Source organism: Calypte anna, chromosome 3, assembly GCF_003957555.1.
Source record: "Calypte anna isolate BGI_N300 chromosome 3, bCalAnn1_v1.p, whole genome shotgun sequence".
NCBI lineage: Eukaryota > Metazoa > Chordata > Aves > Apodiformes > Trochilidae > Calypte > Calypte anna.
In genome coordinates this window covers 8,913,938-8,933,193 of record NC_044246.1, presented here as the reverse complement: position 1 = coordinate 8,933,193, position 19,256 = coordinate 8,913,938, and the positions used below count along the sequence as shown (strand labels likewise).

Here is a 19,256-nt window from a genome sequence, read left to right as displayed (position 1 = left end):
AATAAGTGGTCAAAAGTTAAAAGCATTTCTGAGGACTTACTGACAACTTTGGCATTAACTAGCTGCTTGTTCATTCTGAAGAAGCTTAACCCTGATTAAATTTGCCTACTTGCATGAAGCCTCAGACTATGTAAATCTGGAGCCCGTCCCTTCCTGTGATTACTGGATTCAGTGCATGCTATTGAAACTGCCATATTTTCAGAGCCTTTTTGTATTCTGTTAGTGGTGTTTGCTGAGCAGGATATGTAGCTAAAAATAACTGAAATGCATTTCTGTCTATCTTTCTCGTTGCAGGATGACGTAGCTTTGCCAAGGATTTATCAGCTAAGCAGAAAATGAGCTTAACATCCTGGTTTTTGGTGAGCAGTGGAGGCACCCGTCATAGGCTGCCACGAGAAATGATTTTTGTTGGAAGAGATGACTGTGAGCTAATGTTACAGGTAATTGCATCATGTGCAACTGCTCAGTTCTTGAACTTACTGCAGCAGTTTCGTATTCCTTTTATAAATCAAATTCCCCAGATGTTGGAAGAGTGATTGTTTTGAATAATATTGTGTGTTTATAGAAAGTTAGTCTAGATATATTGCCATCAATCATTCAGTTACTGTTGGATGGCATTGTCTTCATATGAATCATGTAGAGAATGCAAGAGTAGATGAGGAAATAAATCTTCCAATGTGATCAGTAAAGGGACTGTGTACTCCATGCAATGTGATAATGATAAGTGTACTGGATGCTTTTGAAAAGGCCTTTCATTTTTCTACAATTTATAACCTAATTTAATCAGTGATTTGATGTACTCCCTATGTCCCAATCTTGTCGAAAAGCAAATGAAATTAGTATAAAAGGTTATTTCTCTGTCTCTAAGGAAGTTGAATGACTCAACCTCAGTAGTGGTTTCAGTGGAACTAGAAAAATACAAGTTGTGGTCAAAAAGCAGTTTGATACTTCTGTAACTTCCTCAGCTTTCAGAATCACTGTGCAGGCCTTCTGGAGGCATGTAACCATATGATGTACCCATATGGCATATATTTTGCCCTATCAAAGCTGTAGTCATCTGAGTTGCTTCTTTCTCACACCTGGTTTTTTTTGAGTTGTTAATAGTAATATTTTGGGAATTTCTCCTTGTGTCCTTGTCTTAAGTTACTGTAGGATTGAATTTCAAAATTAATATTCTTAACCCTTCATACCATGCAATACAATATTTTTTATTTGGATTTTTTTTCCCCGGAGTTGTGTCTGCAGTCATTAATGGCCAAATTAGAATCTCACTTGCCATGAAACACCTAGAAACCTGTTTCCTATTTTATGTGTATTACTCAGCATGTCATATTGTGAATATTGGCTGCATTTGGCACTCAGCCTCAGAAGGCATCCAAAAATTTTAAGGGTGGTACCTTATCCTGTTAGAGAGTAGTTGAATATACTCATAGTGTCTCTTTTAAGACAGACAACATATGATGTGTTAGTGATTTATGAGGGAAGTATTAAAAAAACAACTAAAAAACCCTACAAACTCAACCCCCAAAATGAACACCAGAAGCAAGCAAAAAAACCCATCACTAGCTTGTTGTAATGAGTTGTTGACTTGATTATGGGAGCCTTTTCTTACTTTTTTCTTCCCTATGCCATCTCCTGTCCATGGTTGATGAGTTCTTAGAGTGAAGCAGAATACTGAAACATTTATTATTTTGTGTTACAAAACTTCAGTCATCATCACCTTCAAAAGCAGCAGTTCCTTTGATTAAAATTGTAGAATGGATTAAAGTAATATACAAATGTTATTTGTTGTCTGCTGACTTCAGAGGTAGTAAAAAGAATCAGGGTGCCTGTTGATTTTCAAGAATGTTCTCTTTAGCCTGCTGTTAAGTCTACATGCCAGCATGGCTGTAACACCACATACAGAAGCTGAAGGGGGAGGAACTGACCGAAAAAGAAGCTAATAATGTGTTCTTGTTCTGTATGTATAGCCTTTTGTGTAGGACCTTCCCTTTTACTCTTGAAAACTTGGTTGTTCTCTTACTGCAAAGCTTGTGGACAATGCATGATAAAGAAAGCAGAATTTAATGCTTTTATTCATAGTCTCTTGACAGAAGACATGTTACAAAAGCCTTATTAAAAAGCATTTCAACTATGTTGCATGCTTGATAGAATTAGACTTCAGATTTGTATCTAACCATTCTTCTAACAGACATTTTGTTCATGTCTGGGAATACAGGTTTACTTTCACTGGATTATTTTCTAAGTGTGCTCAAACATAGTGTGCAGTCTTTTTATGTAGCTAGCTGCCTCAATGCTTTATCCTAGTTGAGGATAAATACCACATTTGTGCCTTTTTTCACTGTTATGTTCAGAAACTTTTTCAATTTTTGTGGATTAATCACCTTCAAGGTGAAAGATTCTACATTATTCATAATACCAAAACTATTTCCAAAGAATACTATTTTCTGTAATCTGAACATTTGTTTAGTAGTTTGGATTAGATTGAAGTGTCTTTGTCTAAAATAATACTAGTCACAAATTTATCTTAACAGATACTGGAGTTTTCCTACAGCTCTCACAATAGTTATTCTGTGAATTTGTTAATTTTTCCATCATATAAAAATATTCTTACAGGGTCTGGGTGGGATGGATTTAGTTTTCTTTATAGAAGCCCTGATGGTACTGTGTTTTGGATTTGAGACCAAAAGACTGTTGATGAAACACCAGTATTTTAGCTCTTTCTGATCAGTGGGTGCAGTTTCAAGGCATTCTCTGTTTCTCATTCTGCTCCTCCCACACACACGTGGCTGTGTTGGGGGTGCAAAAGAAGTTGAGAGGGAACTCAACCAGGACAGCTGACCCAAACTGGCCAAGGGGATATTTTGTGCCATATAATGTCACTCTCAGCAGTAAAAACTGAGGGAGGCAATTTTGGGGAAGGTAACCACTCCTCCAAATTTGGCTGGGCATTGGTCTGCTTGTAGGAGGTAATGAGTGACTGCCTCTTCATCCCTTGATTGGTTTTGTTTCTTCTTTCTTCTTCCTCTTTTATTTGCTGCTTAAATTATCTTTAACTCAACCCATACATTTTCTTGCTTTTGCTCTCCGTGTTTTCCTCCTCATCCCACAGGGGCAGGAGGGAGTGTGTGAGCAGCTGTGTGGGGCTTAGCCAGGGTACCACAGTCATAAAAAGTACTTTTGATAATACTTAAATGTAAATGTAAGGCTGCAATAAAAAATGAGATGGAAAAATGGCATTTGAAATATTTGCACAATCTTTGCACCTGTAAAGATCATCTGCAATGAGTAAAAATGTGTCCAATTATATGCAAGTTATCTAAGCCTGAAGCATGTATCCAGCCCCAGCTCTTCCTTGCTGGAAGGCATCACCTCAGGCTGCAAACACTTGTCCATGGGCAAGTGGTTGAAGAGGGAGTTAGCTGTTAGGTAGGTAGTGTTTTCAGGGGAACTAGTAACAGGGATTGTTCCTGATCTGTAGATTGACATTTGGATATGAAATAAAGAATTAATTGAATAAGTAAATGCTGGAGTGCTTAAATTATGGCAGAGAAGTCAGAAGGTGTCAGAACTGATGGGAATTCAGGAACTGCTCAGACATTTAATGAAAAAATGGTAATTTGTTTAGTAAATTGAGATCAAGGACAAACAATTTCAATGCTTGTATTACTATGATAAGTATCCCATGCAAAATAATGGAAGAGCTATTGATGCATGTCAGGAACTCTGTGTTTCAGAGAGAACAAGAAGACCACAGAATCATACTCATGTTTGGAAAGATGAATGTAGTTATGGAAATAGAGATAAATAAAGGTGAAGTCAATGATGTTAGATCAAACATCAATTATACTATGGTGAACTGAAAAAAAAATCTTTGGATAATATATGGCTGGATCTGACTTGTAATCACATTTTGGGGAACACTAAGAAAATAATTCTGAATTACTTTTGGGATTCTGCTATGGGCAGCTGGGGCCAGAGTTGAGTATAGTTAGAGACTGAGGTTTTTTTCATATGTAGGACTAATTTTTTTATATATAACATGGATGAATTGGCCACTTTAAGGCATAACCATTAATACTGTCTTGATCTGCATTTTAAATGCCTCATTTAATTTTTTAATATGTTTTAGTCACGAAGTGTGGACAAGCAGCATGCTGTACTAAACTATGATGCCTCTACAGATGAACACTTGGTGAAGGATTTGGGCAGCCTGAATGGGGTAAGTTAACATTAGAAATGGGTAGCTCCCCATACTCTTTGGTATGTTCATCTTGGGCTTTTTCTTGAGCCCAAGGAAAGTATGACTTAACAGCTGTAGACTAATATGTTTTTGATGTAAGACTGGAAATCAGGGAATATTCAAAAGGAAAATGTTGGGGAGTTTTTTGTGAGTTTTCCACTACATGTTATTTAAATGGCTGCAGTAAGTTTTGTTAATAAGAAGGCCTTGGGAGTAGTAAAAACTTGAGAGAATAAAAATTAATATGTTGCTCTTATGTATTTCAGCAATGTAAGATAAAAAATAGAATCTTGATTATATTGTTAAAAAAAGCCATTTCAATCCCCAAAACTGCTGGTTAAGAAATTTATTTTTATTACATATGCTGTTTCTTTTTTCTCCTTTTTGTCACACAGAAAATAATGTTAAACTCTACTTCATATGTGAAAAAAATAAGTATGAAACAAACATGTTGTATATAAGATTAATTAATTCTATATTTGCATTTAGTTTTTCAGTATCCCTTTTGTCAAAATGCTTATGATTGTGTAGTTGTCATTTACAAACTAATACAAGAAAAATATAAAGTTATAAGCAAAATAAAGTTTCATATTATATTACACTTGAAGGCTTTTCTAGCAATTGTGTATAAACATTCTAGGTAAGCTTCACCTTTTATAAATATTTTTAATATAATAGATTATTCAAACATTGGTAACTTTGTCATATTTTTATAGCCCTTTAGATATTTCTTTTTGAGCTGTTTATAAACATTAGTAATGATTGCTATTTTATATAATTTTAAATGTTTGGCTGTGTCATTAATACATGTCGAATAAAATCATGAGTTCATCTATGATTGCTTATTTGAATTAATATTTGGAATATACTGGTAATGTTTAAAAAAACAGAAGATGAAGAAGTCTCAAGTTATTGCCTGTTAGCATTGATTTAGGTTTTGGTGTTTGATCTTGAAGTGCATTTCAAAATAAAAGCCATGTTACTCTCTCTCTATTAGCTTTTTCTGTATTTTAAGATCCCTAACTCAGCCTTCCAAAGAGTCACCCTCTACTCATATGAAATCAGTGTAACCTAAAGGATTTAATCCTTTGAATAGCTGAAACATGTAAGAACTTTGCTTCTTAAATATTTAATATAGCACTGTATTTTGAGTGTAAATAAGTGTGCTGTTTCAAGGCAGTGATCAAAATTTTATTGAGCACATAGTAGTTTTTTGCTGAGCCATTTGATTTTATTCCCTAATTCTATGTTACTCCTGTAGTCGTAAATTTTCATCACAAAACTTGAATTTCATAATTAAGATGTGTGAAAGGCCTTCATTTGACTTCTTTCTTTGCCTCTGATAAAGGGCTTTCAGATACTTGCTTTGCTTGATCTGATTAATTCTCAGGTTTGAGTTGTCAGTGGCTCTTTATCTGATTACCCAGAGACATCAAAGGAATGTCTCTCTTCTTCTTCAGTTCTTCTCTCTTCTTCTACAGTTTTGGGACATGGAATATTAAGTCTTGGGAGTTCAGTCCTTGCTCTTTGTCTTCACAATACTTCCCGTCTCTTTCCAGCTCAGTTTTTCTGACACGTATTTAGGTACATGGTTTCAGGTCAGAAGTCGAAACATTATTATGTAGCACCATACTTAATTGTGTAGCAGAACAATATATACACTGTTTCTGTACCATGTGGTGAACTTCTAACTAGGCAATTTACAATCTCCTACAAACACCACCTTTGTAACAGCCATATCCCTCCTTTAGTGCTTCATCAGCTTCTACCCATTCTTATTTTGCTGGCTTCACCAAGAATAAGCATTTCATGTGGGTGTGCCCAATTATTCCCATTTCTTTGGAGAACTCGTGCACTTTTCTTATCACATGGGACTGCTCCATTTTTGGTGTAATGCACCTTAACCACTCAGAGTTTAAGGGGACAGCTCCAAATACATAGGGCTTTTCTTTGGAGTTTTGTGAGTTCCAAATACTTTCATGAGATGAACTGTAATTGCACTGGCTGCCCTAATGCCTGAATGTTCATATTTATGTGGTTGGTTCACACGTGGCCCGGTGACAGGGTTACACCAGCCTTCATTCTGGGCTTAGTATATCTAGATTTGAACATAAAGCAAAATTTAATTTTAATCAGATTTACATGATGTAAAGTTGTATTTCTATAACCCATCATGGCTCTTCCTGCTTACTTTTTATTTAATTCAAAAAAGTTTAAGTAATTTCTCTGTTCTGAAGAAAATGTGTGTGTATAATTGGTAAGATATATTCTATTATTTTGCAAATATCACCAGAATTCAACAGTATTTTTTCCCTTGGCTTGTGACCTCAAAAACATCATAAAAATTATCAAATATCCATGGCCCTGTTGATTAACATTCTTCTCAGGGGTATAAACAGGTTAGTCAAGTCTACTACTGGTGTTTTAGAACTGGATTGCAAAATGCTCATCAAACTAGCTGAAGGCTTAAAGAGATACAACTTTCCCTATTTGAAGAATAAAGCTTTGGAAAACATTTGAATAAATAAAAATGTACATGGTGTGATATAAAGGGAGAAAAAAAATCCATATTTACATAGCTTTAAGCTAGATTTGTCTTGCATCCTAAAACTTGGTGTGGGATTTTAAACCTCCACTAGCAAAACAACTGAGGTTTGGTTGTTCTGTGCCATCAGTTTGGTCATGAGGATGTCTGCAGACTGCACACACTGCTTTCAGAGTTCTTGGTGTTGAGCATACTGCATGCAATGAAGAACACTGACCTGGGAGGAAAAATGCATACAAACCTATATACATATGTGTCTGCAAGGTGGTCTGTATTTCAGGGATTTCAAGTCAATCTGCCTTGGTAATATTCTTCACATGTGTTTTTGCTCTGGAATCTCACAATGTTGAGTTGAATTAAGTATGCATTAAACACCATTTACAGTTTCATACTTACAAACTATTCAATGGTTATACCTTTTAATTATTTTTTTCTCATGGAAGATATTTTCTAGAAAGTGGGTAAGAAAAAATTTAAATAATGAAATAAACATTATTTTCATTTGAAAGAGCAAATAGAAGAACCCTTTACTATTCTGGGGAAGTACATTGTTTCTGCATTTCTATACTTCATCTAATACTAGATTTGAGCAATCCAAGCCTTCAAAGATTCAGATTCTTGGCTTTTTTAATTATTCAAGTTTATTTTGTGTGTATGTATGCCCCTAACTTCAAAGTGCTTTAAAATAGCACATTTCAGCTGCTGCATTCCTTAGAAACATGTATGTGTTGTAGGCTTTGTAAGTTTGAAGTGGGATAATTCTGTGGGGTTCTGATATTCTAAGTCCACAGAACTAGCACAAACCAATAATAAAATTTATTTCAGAAAAGCACCCTAGATATTTAATCTGTCTCTACTATTAACATGTACTTGTTATGCAAAGTGAAAATGAGCAAGAAGCTGTAATAGTTTTAAGTTTGGAAAATATGCAACTGATAAATAATGCACCAGTCTCATACCATCTAATCCATAAATATTTTATTTCTCTTGAATTTTCCCTAAATTTAGGCTTTATTTGGGATTTTAAAAGAAGAAGTAGCACAAAGGTACAAGAGACTGTTAGTATTTCTTAAAAGGAAGATGCTTCATTCTTACAAGTTCAGGTGTTACATTCTTTTTAAGTAAGAGGAGAAGGATATTTGAAGAAAGCCATGGGAAAATGTAGGGAAGATGAGTTTAAGAGCATAAAATGTAAATTCTTAAAGCTGATTTTTAATTGAGCCTTGAGGAATAGTTTAAGGCAAGATGCTGTGCAGAAGTTTTTTGTCAGCTGACACTTCAGGATGATTGGTTAGGGATCTGAAAGACACTCTGAAAGTGTCTCAATATTATGCACAGTTATGTTTAATGTTTTTTTTTTTCTTTGTAGCCTGAGCTCTGATTCTTGTAATTGAGAGCTTAATACTCTATTCTGCTAGACAAAGCATGTCTTCACCCTTTTATATTTCTCTGTCACTGAGGGAATTCAGAAAATGTTGACACACTATAGAGTTTTCCCTGAAGGTAACAAATCCAGTGTAGAGAAACAATTCACTGGCACATTTAGAGATTCCACCTTATTTAGGGAGTTCTAAGAGCAATGGCATGACTTGGGGTGAGCAGAAGGGTCAATTTGAGAGCTGGGAGGTGCAGGCTCTGGGAAAAGTCTTTATCTGAAAGTTTAAGCATGGCCTCCAATGGCAAAAGAACAGGTTGTGAGAAAAACACTCACTTCTGACCCTCTCTTCTGCCTGAGTATCTCAGCATCCTTGGTTACTGATATCTGAGGTCAGCATGTGCAAATTCACTTCTTGCTGATGTTTTCAACCTCTGGGCATTTTGCTTAACACACTGATGGTCCACCATCCTCACACTGTAAGTCAGTCTTTGAAAATGCAGATCAGTTCCAATGAATGAATAAATTTCTTTTTCCTGCTTCTTATGTCTCTTTCAGATTTTATGTAGGTGACTTTCTGGTATTTTCTTCAGAACTTGAGTAATCTTAACTTCAAGACCTCTTTAGTTTCATATAGTATTTTTCTCACAGAGATTAAATTATTTTCCATCTATTCCAAATCACATCCCTCAGGACCATTTTGACTTGAGCATGTATTATTCTTCCTCCATGCTGCATCTGTAATTAGACATTGTATTTATCTTGGGTGTTGTCTTGAAATTTATACTGTCATGTTTTTGCAAACCAGATCTTGAAATAGGAGTGATGGGTAATCTGTATTGCCTCTAACAGCCAGCTCATCTGGCTGGTGAAATTGGGCAAACTTTAAGGTCTCTAAATCTTTCCCTTAGATCACTGGAAGGTCGTCTGATTTTTCAATGATGTTTTCAATAGTAATTTCAAGGAGAGAGGATCACTTACTGTACAGTAACTGAATTTTCAGAATGTATCATTAATTTTTTAGAATTTGCTCTGCTTTGCTGCTAGCTGGTATAATGATGTTATTTCTGCTTGCAAATGTTTTTATACCCACTCTTTCAAGAGTTGCAATATATTGAATTCTTTACCAGTGCTGTTTGGAGTTATTGGGACGCACTAAGTTGATCCATTTTTCCCCTAAGTCCTTTGTCAATGTTTAGAAATTATAAGCTACCTCAGAATCAGTGTTGAATGCTGTATCAATGTGATGATAAATGAATTCTGACATCTAACTGCAATTGAAAAAGAAAACTACAAGAAAAATAAGTGGAGGTGCTAATTTGAATCAACAAATTCAGTAAATATTGCTAACAAGATTAAACTTGCAAGAAAGTTTTCAAGGTCAATGCGATGTCAGCAGCCTTGGTTGGTGACTGGTGTTAGCATTTCTTTTGAAATAGAAATTTCCCAATGAATAACCAGTAGAAAAATTGTGGTGCTGAAAACTTCAAAATTAGTTTGTAAAAAAAAAACCAAAACCAACAACAACAAAAAACTATTGCTGATTTGTCATTGTTTTAGACTCTAACATCATCTCTTTCTGTCTTCACTTTTTTCTGTAGACATTTGTGAATGATGTGAGGATTCCAGAGCAGACATACATCACTCTGAAGTTAGAAGATAAATTGAGATTTGGATATGATATCCTTGTCATAAAAATTGTACAGTTCCCGGACACACTTTTCTTGCTAAAAGTATGGTTGTGTTAAATGAAGGGTTCTCATTCTTTGAGAAGTGACTTCCTATATTAGAAAAAATTGCAGGTTTTATAATATTGTATGTTGTTAAGAATGGACATTTCATTGTTTCTCACCACAGGAAAATTCAACTTCCTATTACTATTTAAAACCTAATGGGTATCTTCTGTTTTGCTAAGAGACTTGACTTTTCTTGGAGGCAAATATACAAATATTGTATCATATGAGATTGTATGCAGTTAGAAGAGATTACATGTAACTACTTAGCAACATAAAAAGAACAAAAAATAGAGAACACTTGTATTGTTGCAACATTAAGGTATCTACTCAAAGTTCTTCCTACAAGTAGTAAATAACTGTACTGTGCATTTGCTTTGAGTCTGACTGTACATGCTAGTCCTGACATCTGTGTAGAATGGGTGTCACCATTTCAGTGGCAGAATAGTCTGCATAGCTGTTGTTTCTCTGTAAAATCTATTTGTGAATTGAGAAATCATTCCAGTATTTTCCTTAGCATTTCCTACATACTAATCTTTTTACTGTTGTCAGGGGAGAAATGAGAGTCCCTGAAGAAGCACTTAAGGTAACAATGTGCAGTTCCTAGGTGGTGTTCTGTCATTCTGTCGTTACTGGTAAGAGGGATTTTTCACTCTCTGACGGTATTTTTTGTCTTTATTTAATGTCATGTAGCATGAAAAATTCACAAGCCAACTCCAATTATCCCAAAAATCTTCAGAGGCAGAAGGGTCAAAGCAAACTGTCTCCAAAAGCTTGGAGTCCAAGGTAACAGATACCACAGCTGAACTGCATCACAAAACTACAGAAGCACTGAAATCTGAAGAGAAATCAATGGGTAAGTTTCTTTTTTTGTTGTTGCAGAAGCACATAAAATTGGAAAGATTCTTTATTTGCTTTGTTAGGGTGTTTGTGGAATTATATAGGGGGCAGGGAAGGGTAGGAGGTTGTTTAGTCTGGAGGAGGCTGAGAGGAGACCTTATTGCTCTCTTAAGCTACCTCAAGGGAGGTTGGAGCGAGGAGGGAAAAAGCCTCTTCTCCTTAGTGAGCTGTGGTATGACCAGAGGAAATGGATGGAAGCTGCACCAGGGGAGGTTCAGGCTGGATGTTAGGAAACATTTTTTCACTGAGAGCGCTGTCAGGCACTGGAATGGCCCAGAACAGAGGTGTAGTCACCATCCCTGGAGGTATTTAAAAGGTGGTTGTACCTGGTCCTTAGGGGCATGGTTTAATTGTTAGGTTATGATGTTGGTCAAAGGTTGGACTGGATGGTTTTGGAGGTCTCTTCCAACCTAAAATATTCTGTGATTCCATTTTGTGTTTAACTGAAAATATTTATACAGGAACAATTTGTACTTTTACCACCACCGTTGTCAAATGTGCTCTTTTTCCATTTTTTTTTTCCTTCTTAAATAGATGAGGGGTTTGTGTGTTTGTTCTAGACATAGTAGCATTCATTGTTTGATGGATCAAGGTAGAACCAAAGCGTTCTATCGTGGTTTAAAAATTTGTAGAAACTGTAGCTTTGGTCTTTCTGGTGTCGCCTTCCGTATTTATGTAATGTGTCATGGTCACTCTGCTGTGGGTGTCTTCCTCAGTGTGAACCTTGCTAAAATTTATTTTTCATCGTACAATAACTTCTTGTGTTACCTGTTACTACAGGAGGTAACCACAAGAATGAGAAAGGGAATCTGGTATTGTTGTTTCCTTAATACAGAACTGATTATGTTTGACTCCTTAGGTCAAGGCTGTACAGTTTTACTTCAGTCTAATCCATTCTTCTGGAAGTCTCACTTCAGAATTCTCTTCCCCACATATAGGATTCTGTGGGGCAACTACTTAATCCATTAGGCTGATCTAGCCTATTAAGGATACATAATTAGCTTAGCCAGTACTTCAGTATTCCTATTCAATATGGCTTATCAGTATTCAGGTCCTTTTACATTTTCATGAAGCAAAACACTGGATTTTTTTTTTTTTGTATCCTCATATTCCATTTTTCTCCTTACTCTTCCAAACATAGAAGTCGAAGTTAAGGATAGGGATTTGTATTTGAGTGCAACTCTCAGAAGCCTTTTGGGGATTGATTCTCTCACTTTTGCTGTATTTATGCATAACTGTTTACAATTGCATCATCCATCAAGTTTTTAAAAACAATTCAGTAGTGACTAAAGTGCAATGCTGTTTGAAAGAATAATACCATCTTCATATTGAAACTTCTGGAATGGCTGTGGCATTATATATCATGTTTGGAATGGCAGTGAGTAAAACATTGAATAAGATGTTGAAATGCAAGATAGGCTACTTGGCTGGATTTGAACAAGTCATGTTATTTTATATAAAGACTGTTTAAAGTATCTTTGGAATATAAGTATGATCCTAGAATAGCTAAATTGCAGTAGGTTGAAGTATTCTTACAAGAGATCAGGTCAAAACTAATCCAGTCAATTTATCATCAAGGTAGGAATCCTCGATATATTAGTGTGTTTTTTCTTGCTTAATGATGTGTATACATCCTTCATAAGGAAAAGCATTTTCAATTGCACTGTAATTTAACTTTTGCCTTTAATAACAAAAAAAAGTTATGCTCAGTAGAATTTTATTTTACACAAGGTAACTTTCAGCACTCCATAGTAGCTGCCAACAATTTGGAACCTTGGCAACATTGCAAAATTTGATCAGTTTTTCATGCAGTGAGTTCAGATTTCACTGAAAGGTCAGTGTGGGTAAAAGTGAGAGTCTTCTCACAGAAATAGCAATTAACAGCTTTAAGGAATGTGCTGCTATGCTGATGGCTTTAAACTGAAAGCAGAAAATAATGTTTACAGATATATTGGGGTAACAGTAAGAGATGTCAGCTGCCTTTGCATAAACGTTTGTGCCAGTTTTGATTAGGTCATTAGTAAGCTTTTATATTTAGAACCCAGATCAGTTATCCAGCCTCCAAGTCTGTTTTGTGTGTCAGCAAATGCATGCAACCACTTCAGCTTCCAGGACAAACGATTCAAACAAATGACTCTTCCTGTTACTTTCACCTAAATATCCCAGCTAAACAGAAGTAATTTCCTCTGCTTTGGGCTGTTTTTATAGATCTTTCTGCCATGCCTCGTGGGACCCCTTTGTATGGACAGCCAGCCTGGTGGGGTGATGATGAAGCTGATGAAAAAAGTGGTTGCAAGCCAGATAGCAAGAATGAAGAAAAAAATCATGAGACAGGGGCTTCAGGTAAGTCTGTTGTCCTGTTTTTCTGGGGTTTGTGCTCTCTAGTAAAACAATATATATCATTACATATTGAACTGAACATATATTTATAATTGGAGGGTTCAGGGATAGTTTGCATAGATCAAAGCCTATTAAAATTAAGTTAGTTTAAACAAATTTATTCTGCCAGAAACTATGCATTTCCAGAGAACAATTTAATGTGTAATGCATCAGTTTTCTACTATATAGTACAATCTATGATCAGTAAATATAGCAAATAATGTTAGCTGAATCTTAGCTTAGTCTAATCAGTTTAATCTGTATCTGTCATTTTATATTCTCAAAATTGCAGATAACATAGGGAAATTTTATCAAAATAAGTTCTGAAAATAAATGGTGCTGTAAAGTGATCTATGCTAAGATTCTCTTCTGTAATTCAGTAATGCTGCTGCATTTCATAGCTCTTGCAGTGAAGTTTTGCACAGTATAAGGTTAAACTGGTAGTGTTTATTTCCTCATAATACAGATTTTTTTTTCTAATTAGCTTATTTATACACAATTGTATTGCCAAAACTGTTTTTTTATTCTGTAGCAAGCTAATATAACAAAAGTGACTTCTTCAATGTACTGTACTGCATCCATCCAACTTTATTTTTAAAACATGCATGTTATTTGCCCTCATTAAATACAGGATTATTAAAAAGTTATATCCTGGCTTTGCTACCATGTCATTAACAAGTTGTGACACAAGATTCCAAATTCTATTTATTAGCATAGATATTTTTTGTTATTGTTCATAACTTCAAGCTGCTTTTTCAGAAGCAATATTGCATCAAATGGTTTACATGCTCTTGTATTTATTTTACCAAGAGTTTTTTCAGAAAATGATCAGTGTATCTGTGTCTGATCCTGAGTTCAAAGAAAACTAAGATTCCAGCTTTCTCTGATATTAATCAAGGAGGTGCAATCTGTTTCAGTATAGGCAAAACTAAGTTTGTTCTAGACAGAACTCCATCAATGGGCATATTTTTGATATGCTTTTCCTTAGTAAAGTCATCAAAAGTTAAATGATGAATGGAGAAAATGAGCTAATACTCTCTACACTGATTTTGTTTGGTTTTCATATGTGTGTGTGTATATATATGTGTATATATATTATATATATATATAATTTGGGCCTGGAGCCTTCTTGACAAATACAACATTTCTCTTTTTAAAATGTGCAGTATGTTTGAAATCCCTTTTGTCTATGTTTTTGATGTTTAATCATGCAGTTATGTTGTACAAATAGAATTAATCTAAGTTTAGTGTAGGAATTGTTTTTATTTACTCAAACTGAAAGGGTAATAAATCTGCAAGAATACTCCTCAGTTTGAATAAGTGTATACTAAACAAAAGCTTATGTGAAATGTTATAGGAAGAAAAAAACAAAACCTGACATTTTTTCAAAAAAATTTAATTTGGGAGGATGTGGAACTAAAATCCCTTGTATATAAAAGTGATTTATTTATCTTGATCACTTAATCTCTGAGTAAACATTAGTTGTATGTTTTACTAATCTGGTTTTTGACTGTTGTAGAATTTTTTTAGTAGTGGTGGCAACCTGAGAAGGCAGAAACATTGGACTCTATGGACACATTGCTTCAATCTCTGAACACTATGTATAGAAGTGTGCAAAAAATGTCTTGTGTGTTTTCATCCAATTATAAAATCAAAACATAAGCTTTGGGGGTCACTTTGGCCTGCAGTTATACTTCATGAAAACATTAAGTTGGTAGTATGTATTTTCTTTATGCATCTCAGTTTTATAACATAGATGATGATTGGCAGTCAATATGAAGAAATATTTTCATAAAAGGAAATTGGAAACTTGTCAAGACTGTCATGTTTGGATATTTTTAAAATATAAATGAACCTCTATAAAGATTTGCAGGATTGGTGCAGCTGTTTCTTTTTTGCATGGACTAAATTATATTAAGTATTTAAAACACTGATTTGGAACATGCTTCCTAATGTCAAATGGCAAACAGTAAGCACAGTACCAGTGAATTCACTTATGCAAGTTCTTAAACATTTTGTTCAGAAACTCAAATCAATAAGGTCTGGTATCATTATAAAAAATTAATCTTAAAAGATTCTGCTTCATGCTTTCATGCTTTGATATATTATTATTCACTGAATAGAAAATAAGGCCTGAATTATAACAGATGGGGTAAGGCTTAATGAGAGATTGAAATGGGAGATTTGTTTCTGCTAAACCAACTAGAGACAATTATTCTTTACAGTCTCAAGTTAATGAGATTATTTCAATGTTACTGTCTGTCTATCACAACACAACAGGAACTCACTGATGGAAATTTTTTGCAAACAGAGCAGAATAGCCTGAAAAAGTTAAGAAGAGGAAAAACCCTTAACCTTAATTCAGACATGCATGGTGCTCTAATAATCTGTAGATCTATTAGTCAGTATTAAATTGAGCAATTGCATATACACCTATGATGTGACTTTATGCTGCAGCTCTTAAACTTACATGTCAATGGCAAGTTTACCTTGTGTGTAATTTTTATTATTGCCATGTGTTACATTCCCACTTCCAGAGAAAACAAATGACTGCATTCTCTGCCAGTATCAGTAGTAGTTGTAGAATTTTACATCATTTTAGCCTCTACCAGAAATTTAATAAAATATAGAAGTCAGTCTTAAACAGGCTTTAAGCAGCTGAAGTGGTATTTTGCACTTGGCATGAAGTTCATTTAATTCCAGCATTGTGAAACAATATATCAGGTGAAATGTTCCTTACACTTAAGAAACAGTGTCATTTTAAGGTAAAGCATTGGATTGTTCTGGAAATTCCAGTGTAATCAGTGTGTTTAGGAGATTACACACACATGTTTAAGCACTATCATTAACTTTAAAGTTCCTAGAAGTTTGTTATAGAATTTTGCTGAGTTTTGGCCTGGGATACATGCAGGTGCTGCATGTGTAAAGCTGGCTTTGTAAGGCTTTAACAGCAAATGTGCACAGTGTCATGGAGAGCTTGCAGAACTTTTTAGAGACATCACAGCAATATACTTAAGGTTAGCTTTGCCCTTTTTCCCACTTTGTCACCTCTAAACCATACAGTTAAATAGTTTATTATGAGAGGTGGAGATTTCTGACCAGTAGCATTTTATGTCTTTATTTAGAGACAGCAATTTTGTTACAGATTATGACAAGTGGTATTCTGGAGGGAAGGGGAAAGGAGAAAAAGAAATTCTATAAAGCATTCAGTGCTCTAACTTCATGTTCTTCACATTAAATATATCATCTCACAGTACCAAATATAAAACTACCATATAAAATATTTTGGCATATTATGTTAATATATTTTGACTGCTTCTTGCACTTTCTACAAGAAAAGCTTTTCTTCAGGTTTACAGACATTTTTAAAAAGGATTTTTAAGTGCTTTGTAAATTCCAGTTAGGGTTTTTTTGCGAGTTTTGTCAGTATTTTTTTTTAAGGCTGTTAAAAAAAACCAAAACACCACCACCTTTCTGAAATTTCTGAAGTCAGTGCAAAGTTTTTTTGGAGGTGATAATGTATTTATATTCACAGGCAGTCTCTTGCACATCTGATTGATTGTGTTGAATAGCAAGTAGAATGGCAAGTAAAATTTTAAGAATCTACTTGTGTAACTTAAGAAATAAAGCTTTAAAACCCAAGAAGTTCTAGAAAGTCTAAGTTCTGCTAATGTCACAGAGTAAATGTTACTTTTCTGATTATGATCTCTGAGATTTTTCTAGTAAACAAACTCTGAATCTTTGTTTAAGCCTGTGATTTCCTAACTAAATATTATGTAGTTTCCCCTCTTAGCCTCTCCTAGGCTCATTCTTTTATTAATAGTCTCATTACACTTGTGTATCAGCTATAGCTACTGCTGCTTTGCTTGCCCTGTAGAAACTGTTGCACAGTTGCCTTTTGGAGCTCTAGACCTATGTAGAATGATAGCTAATTCTTTACTGATTCCCTGGTTCTTTTTCTACCCATTTCTCCTCTTTCCAGTTCAGAAATCTCTTCAATACCTGAAAAAGTTGCAGTTCACAAGCCATGTGTCTGATTGTTTTCCCAAAATACACTTTCAGTTCCACACAGTTGCCTTTTTTACTGTATAGATATCGTGCTTTTTCTGTTTAAAAATTAGAGAGCTGTGATGACCACCATGTCTTCAGTATTTGCTTGAGGGCTTTCTTGTAAACTATATGTATTTAAGCTGATACATAGTTTTCTTCATCTTGACAGATGACTTTTTATAGCATGATTTTTTTATAGGTATATATATCTTTTTGATAGATCACTCCATAATATTTATAAAGCTGTAAGGGCTTGCATGTAGCATCTGGTTAAAAAGATCCTCAGGGGTGGTTCAGATCAGGATATGTTAAATTTTTGTTTCCTCATTGTTTTCAGTTTCTTATTCTAATCAATGCTAATGTGTTAACTTGTACTTCAATTTTTTTTCATTATATTATATCTGAGTTTTTCTGTTTGATCTGAAAAATACTGGATGTTGTGTGGCCAGTAAATTGCTTTTGCTGGTCCAAAATGAGAATATTTCTCAAAACATTCTGTATTAGCCAGTACCTTTTGAAGAAACATTGAACACTGTATCACAGAATCACAGAATGTTAGGGGTTTGAAGGGACCTTGAAAGGTGGAATCCAACCCCCCTGCCAGGGTAGGATCACCTCCAGTAGGTCACACAGGAAGAGCTATATCTTGCTTAATTAATGGTCACAGGATTGGGTGAAATTGTAGGCTTGAAGCTCTGAATAGAACCATGGAGAAAAAATAAAGTTACAGATAAACTGATTCTTTGCTAGATCACTCTCCTGCTCAATGACAGTGTTCCATACTGCAAGGATCCTGGCTTTTAGATAAAATAAATTACAGCAGCAGTATTATCTACGTCAGTTATTTTACCCAGTTGGTAACCAAGCATGGCAATAATGAAGAATGTGTGCTATTTTTGTTATGACTCCATCACATCATTCTTTTTTAACATTTCCAGCTGTCCCTTAGTTCTTTTTCTAACGCATGTTTTTCTGAAGAACAGCATAGGTACATTATGCTGTCCTGCATCCTTTACACCCTAAACTCCTGACTCCAGTATAAATCTTTCTGTTGCTACCTTATTGCAAAATAATTTCATATACAAATGTTAACTGTCTCAGCAGATACAGGGTAGCTCCTTTTAGCACCAATAATATACTGTTTGCATTCTTATATTCCTTTACTTGGCAGCCTAAAATGATTTCTTAAACATCTTAATGTGGTTCATCATAAATCACACAGGAACTATTTCCAATTCTTTTGCTGGAACTTAACTTGCCCTTGCTGGTAACATCTTAAGTGTCTGTTGCTTCTAGCACATCTCCATGCCAGATATTTTGTCTAGCTTACCAGCTCATGAAGTGAAACCAGAAGTTTGTTTTCTTAAAGGCATATTGGTAGCTTTGCTGCAACCACAAAGAGCTTTAACCTTCATTCTGTGGGACTTTGAATTATTGTCCCACACCTTTTCCACATTTGACATTTTTACCCAGTTAGAACATGGCTTAGCAACATTCTGCATGCCTACAGCTATTGCTACTTATTCTTTTCATCTACACATTATGGAAACAAGTGGAATAAGAACACATGACAGTAGGATTTAGGTCAATGTCTTGGTTGTATCTTTTATAGAAACAAAGTATTTGAATTCTAAAACACTTGCCAGTGCTTAAGCAGTATTAAACTTCTGAAGCCAGAATTAATGTTTATCTTGCATTAATGTGTGAATTGTGTTTACAATGAATTTTACCAAACCAAGTTATATACTGCAGCAGATAAAAGCCAGATTGCTAGCACTCAATTTGGGGGCACCTTGATTTGATGGTTCCCCAATTTGAATAATAACCTCAACTGTTTCTCTAATGTGATTTATCTGTATTCCTTGTGCTAATAACACATCTGACCTTTACATCATCTGAAAACTTTGGAAATGCACATTTCCTTTTACAAATATAAGTACATTCCTTGCAGCCAAAGTTCATGCTGTCTTTGCAGTAATACTTTTCCTATCTAATTCTAGAATTATTCTTCCAGAACTATATTCCTCAATC

At 34.8% G+C, this 19,256-nt stretch overlaps 1 protein-coding gene across 6 annotated transcripts in view; it reads left to right on the top strand.

Moving 5' to 3' along the window:
* The window catches only part of CEP170 (centrosomal protein 170), an 87,261-nt gene that overhangs the window by 20,336 nt on the left and 47,669 nt on the right, over positions 1-19,256 (top strand). For 5 of the 6 annotated variants that reach the window (XM_030447425.1, XM_030447424.1, XM_030447423.1 and 2 more), the window contains exons 1-3: positions 10,430-10,482; positions 10,590-10,752; positions 13,005-13,139. In XM_030447425.1, the coding sequence (XP_030303285.1) occupies positions 10,456-10,482; positions 10,590-10,752; positions 13,005-13,139 (325 nt within the window). In that variant the 5' untranslated portion in view covers positions 10,430-10,455. Of the gene's footprint in view, positions 1-294; positions 441-4,132; positions 4,223-9,764; positions 9,844-10,423; positions 10,483-10,589; positions 10,753-13,004; positions 13,140-19,256 lie in introns of those variants that run through there. The other variant, XM_030447426.1, reaches the window with a different exon arrangement.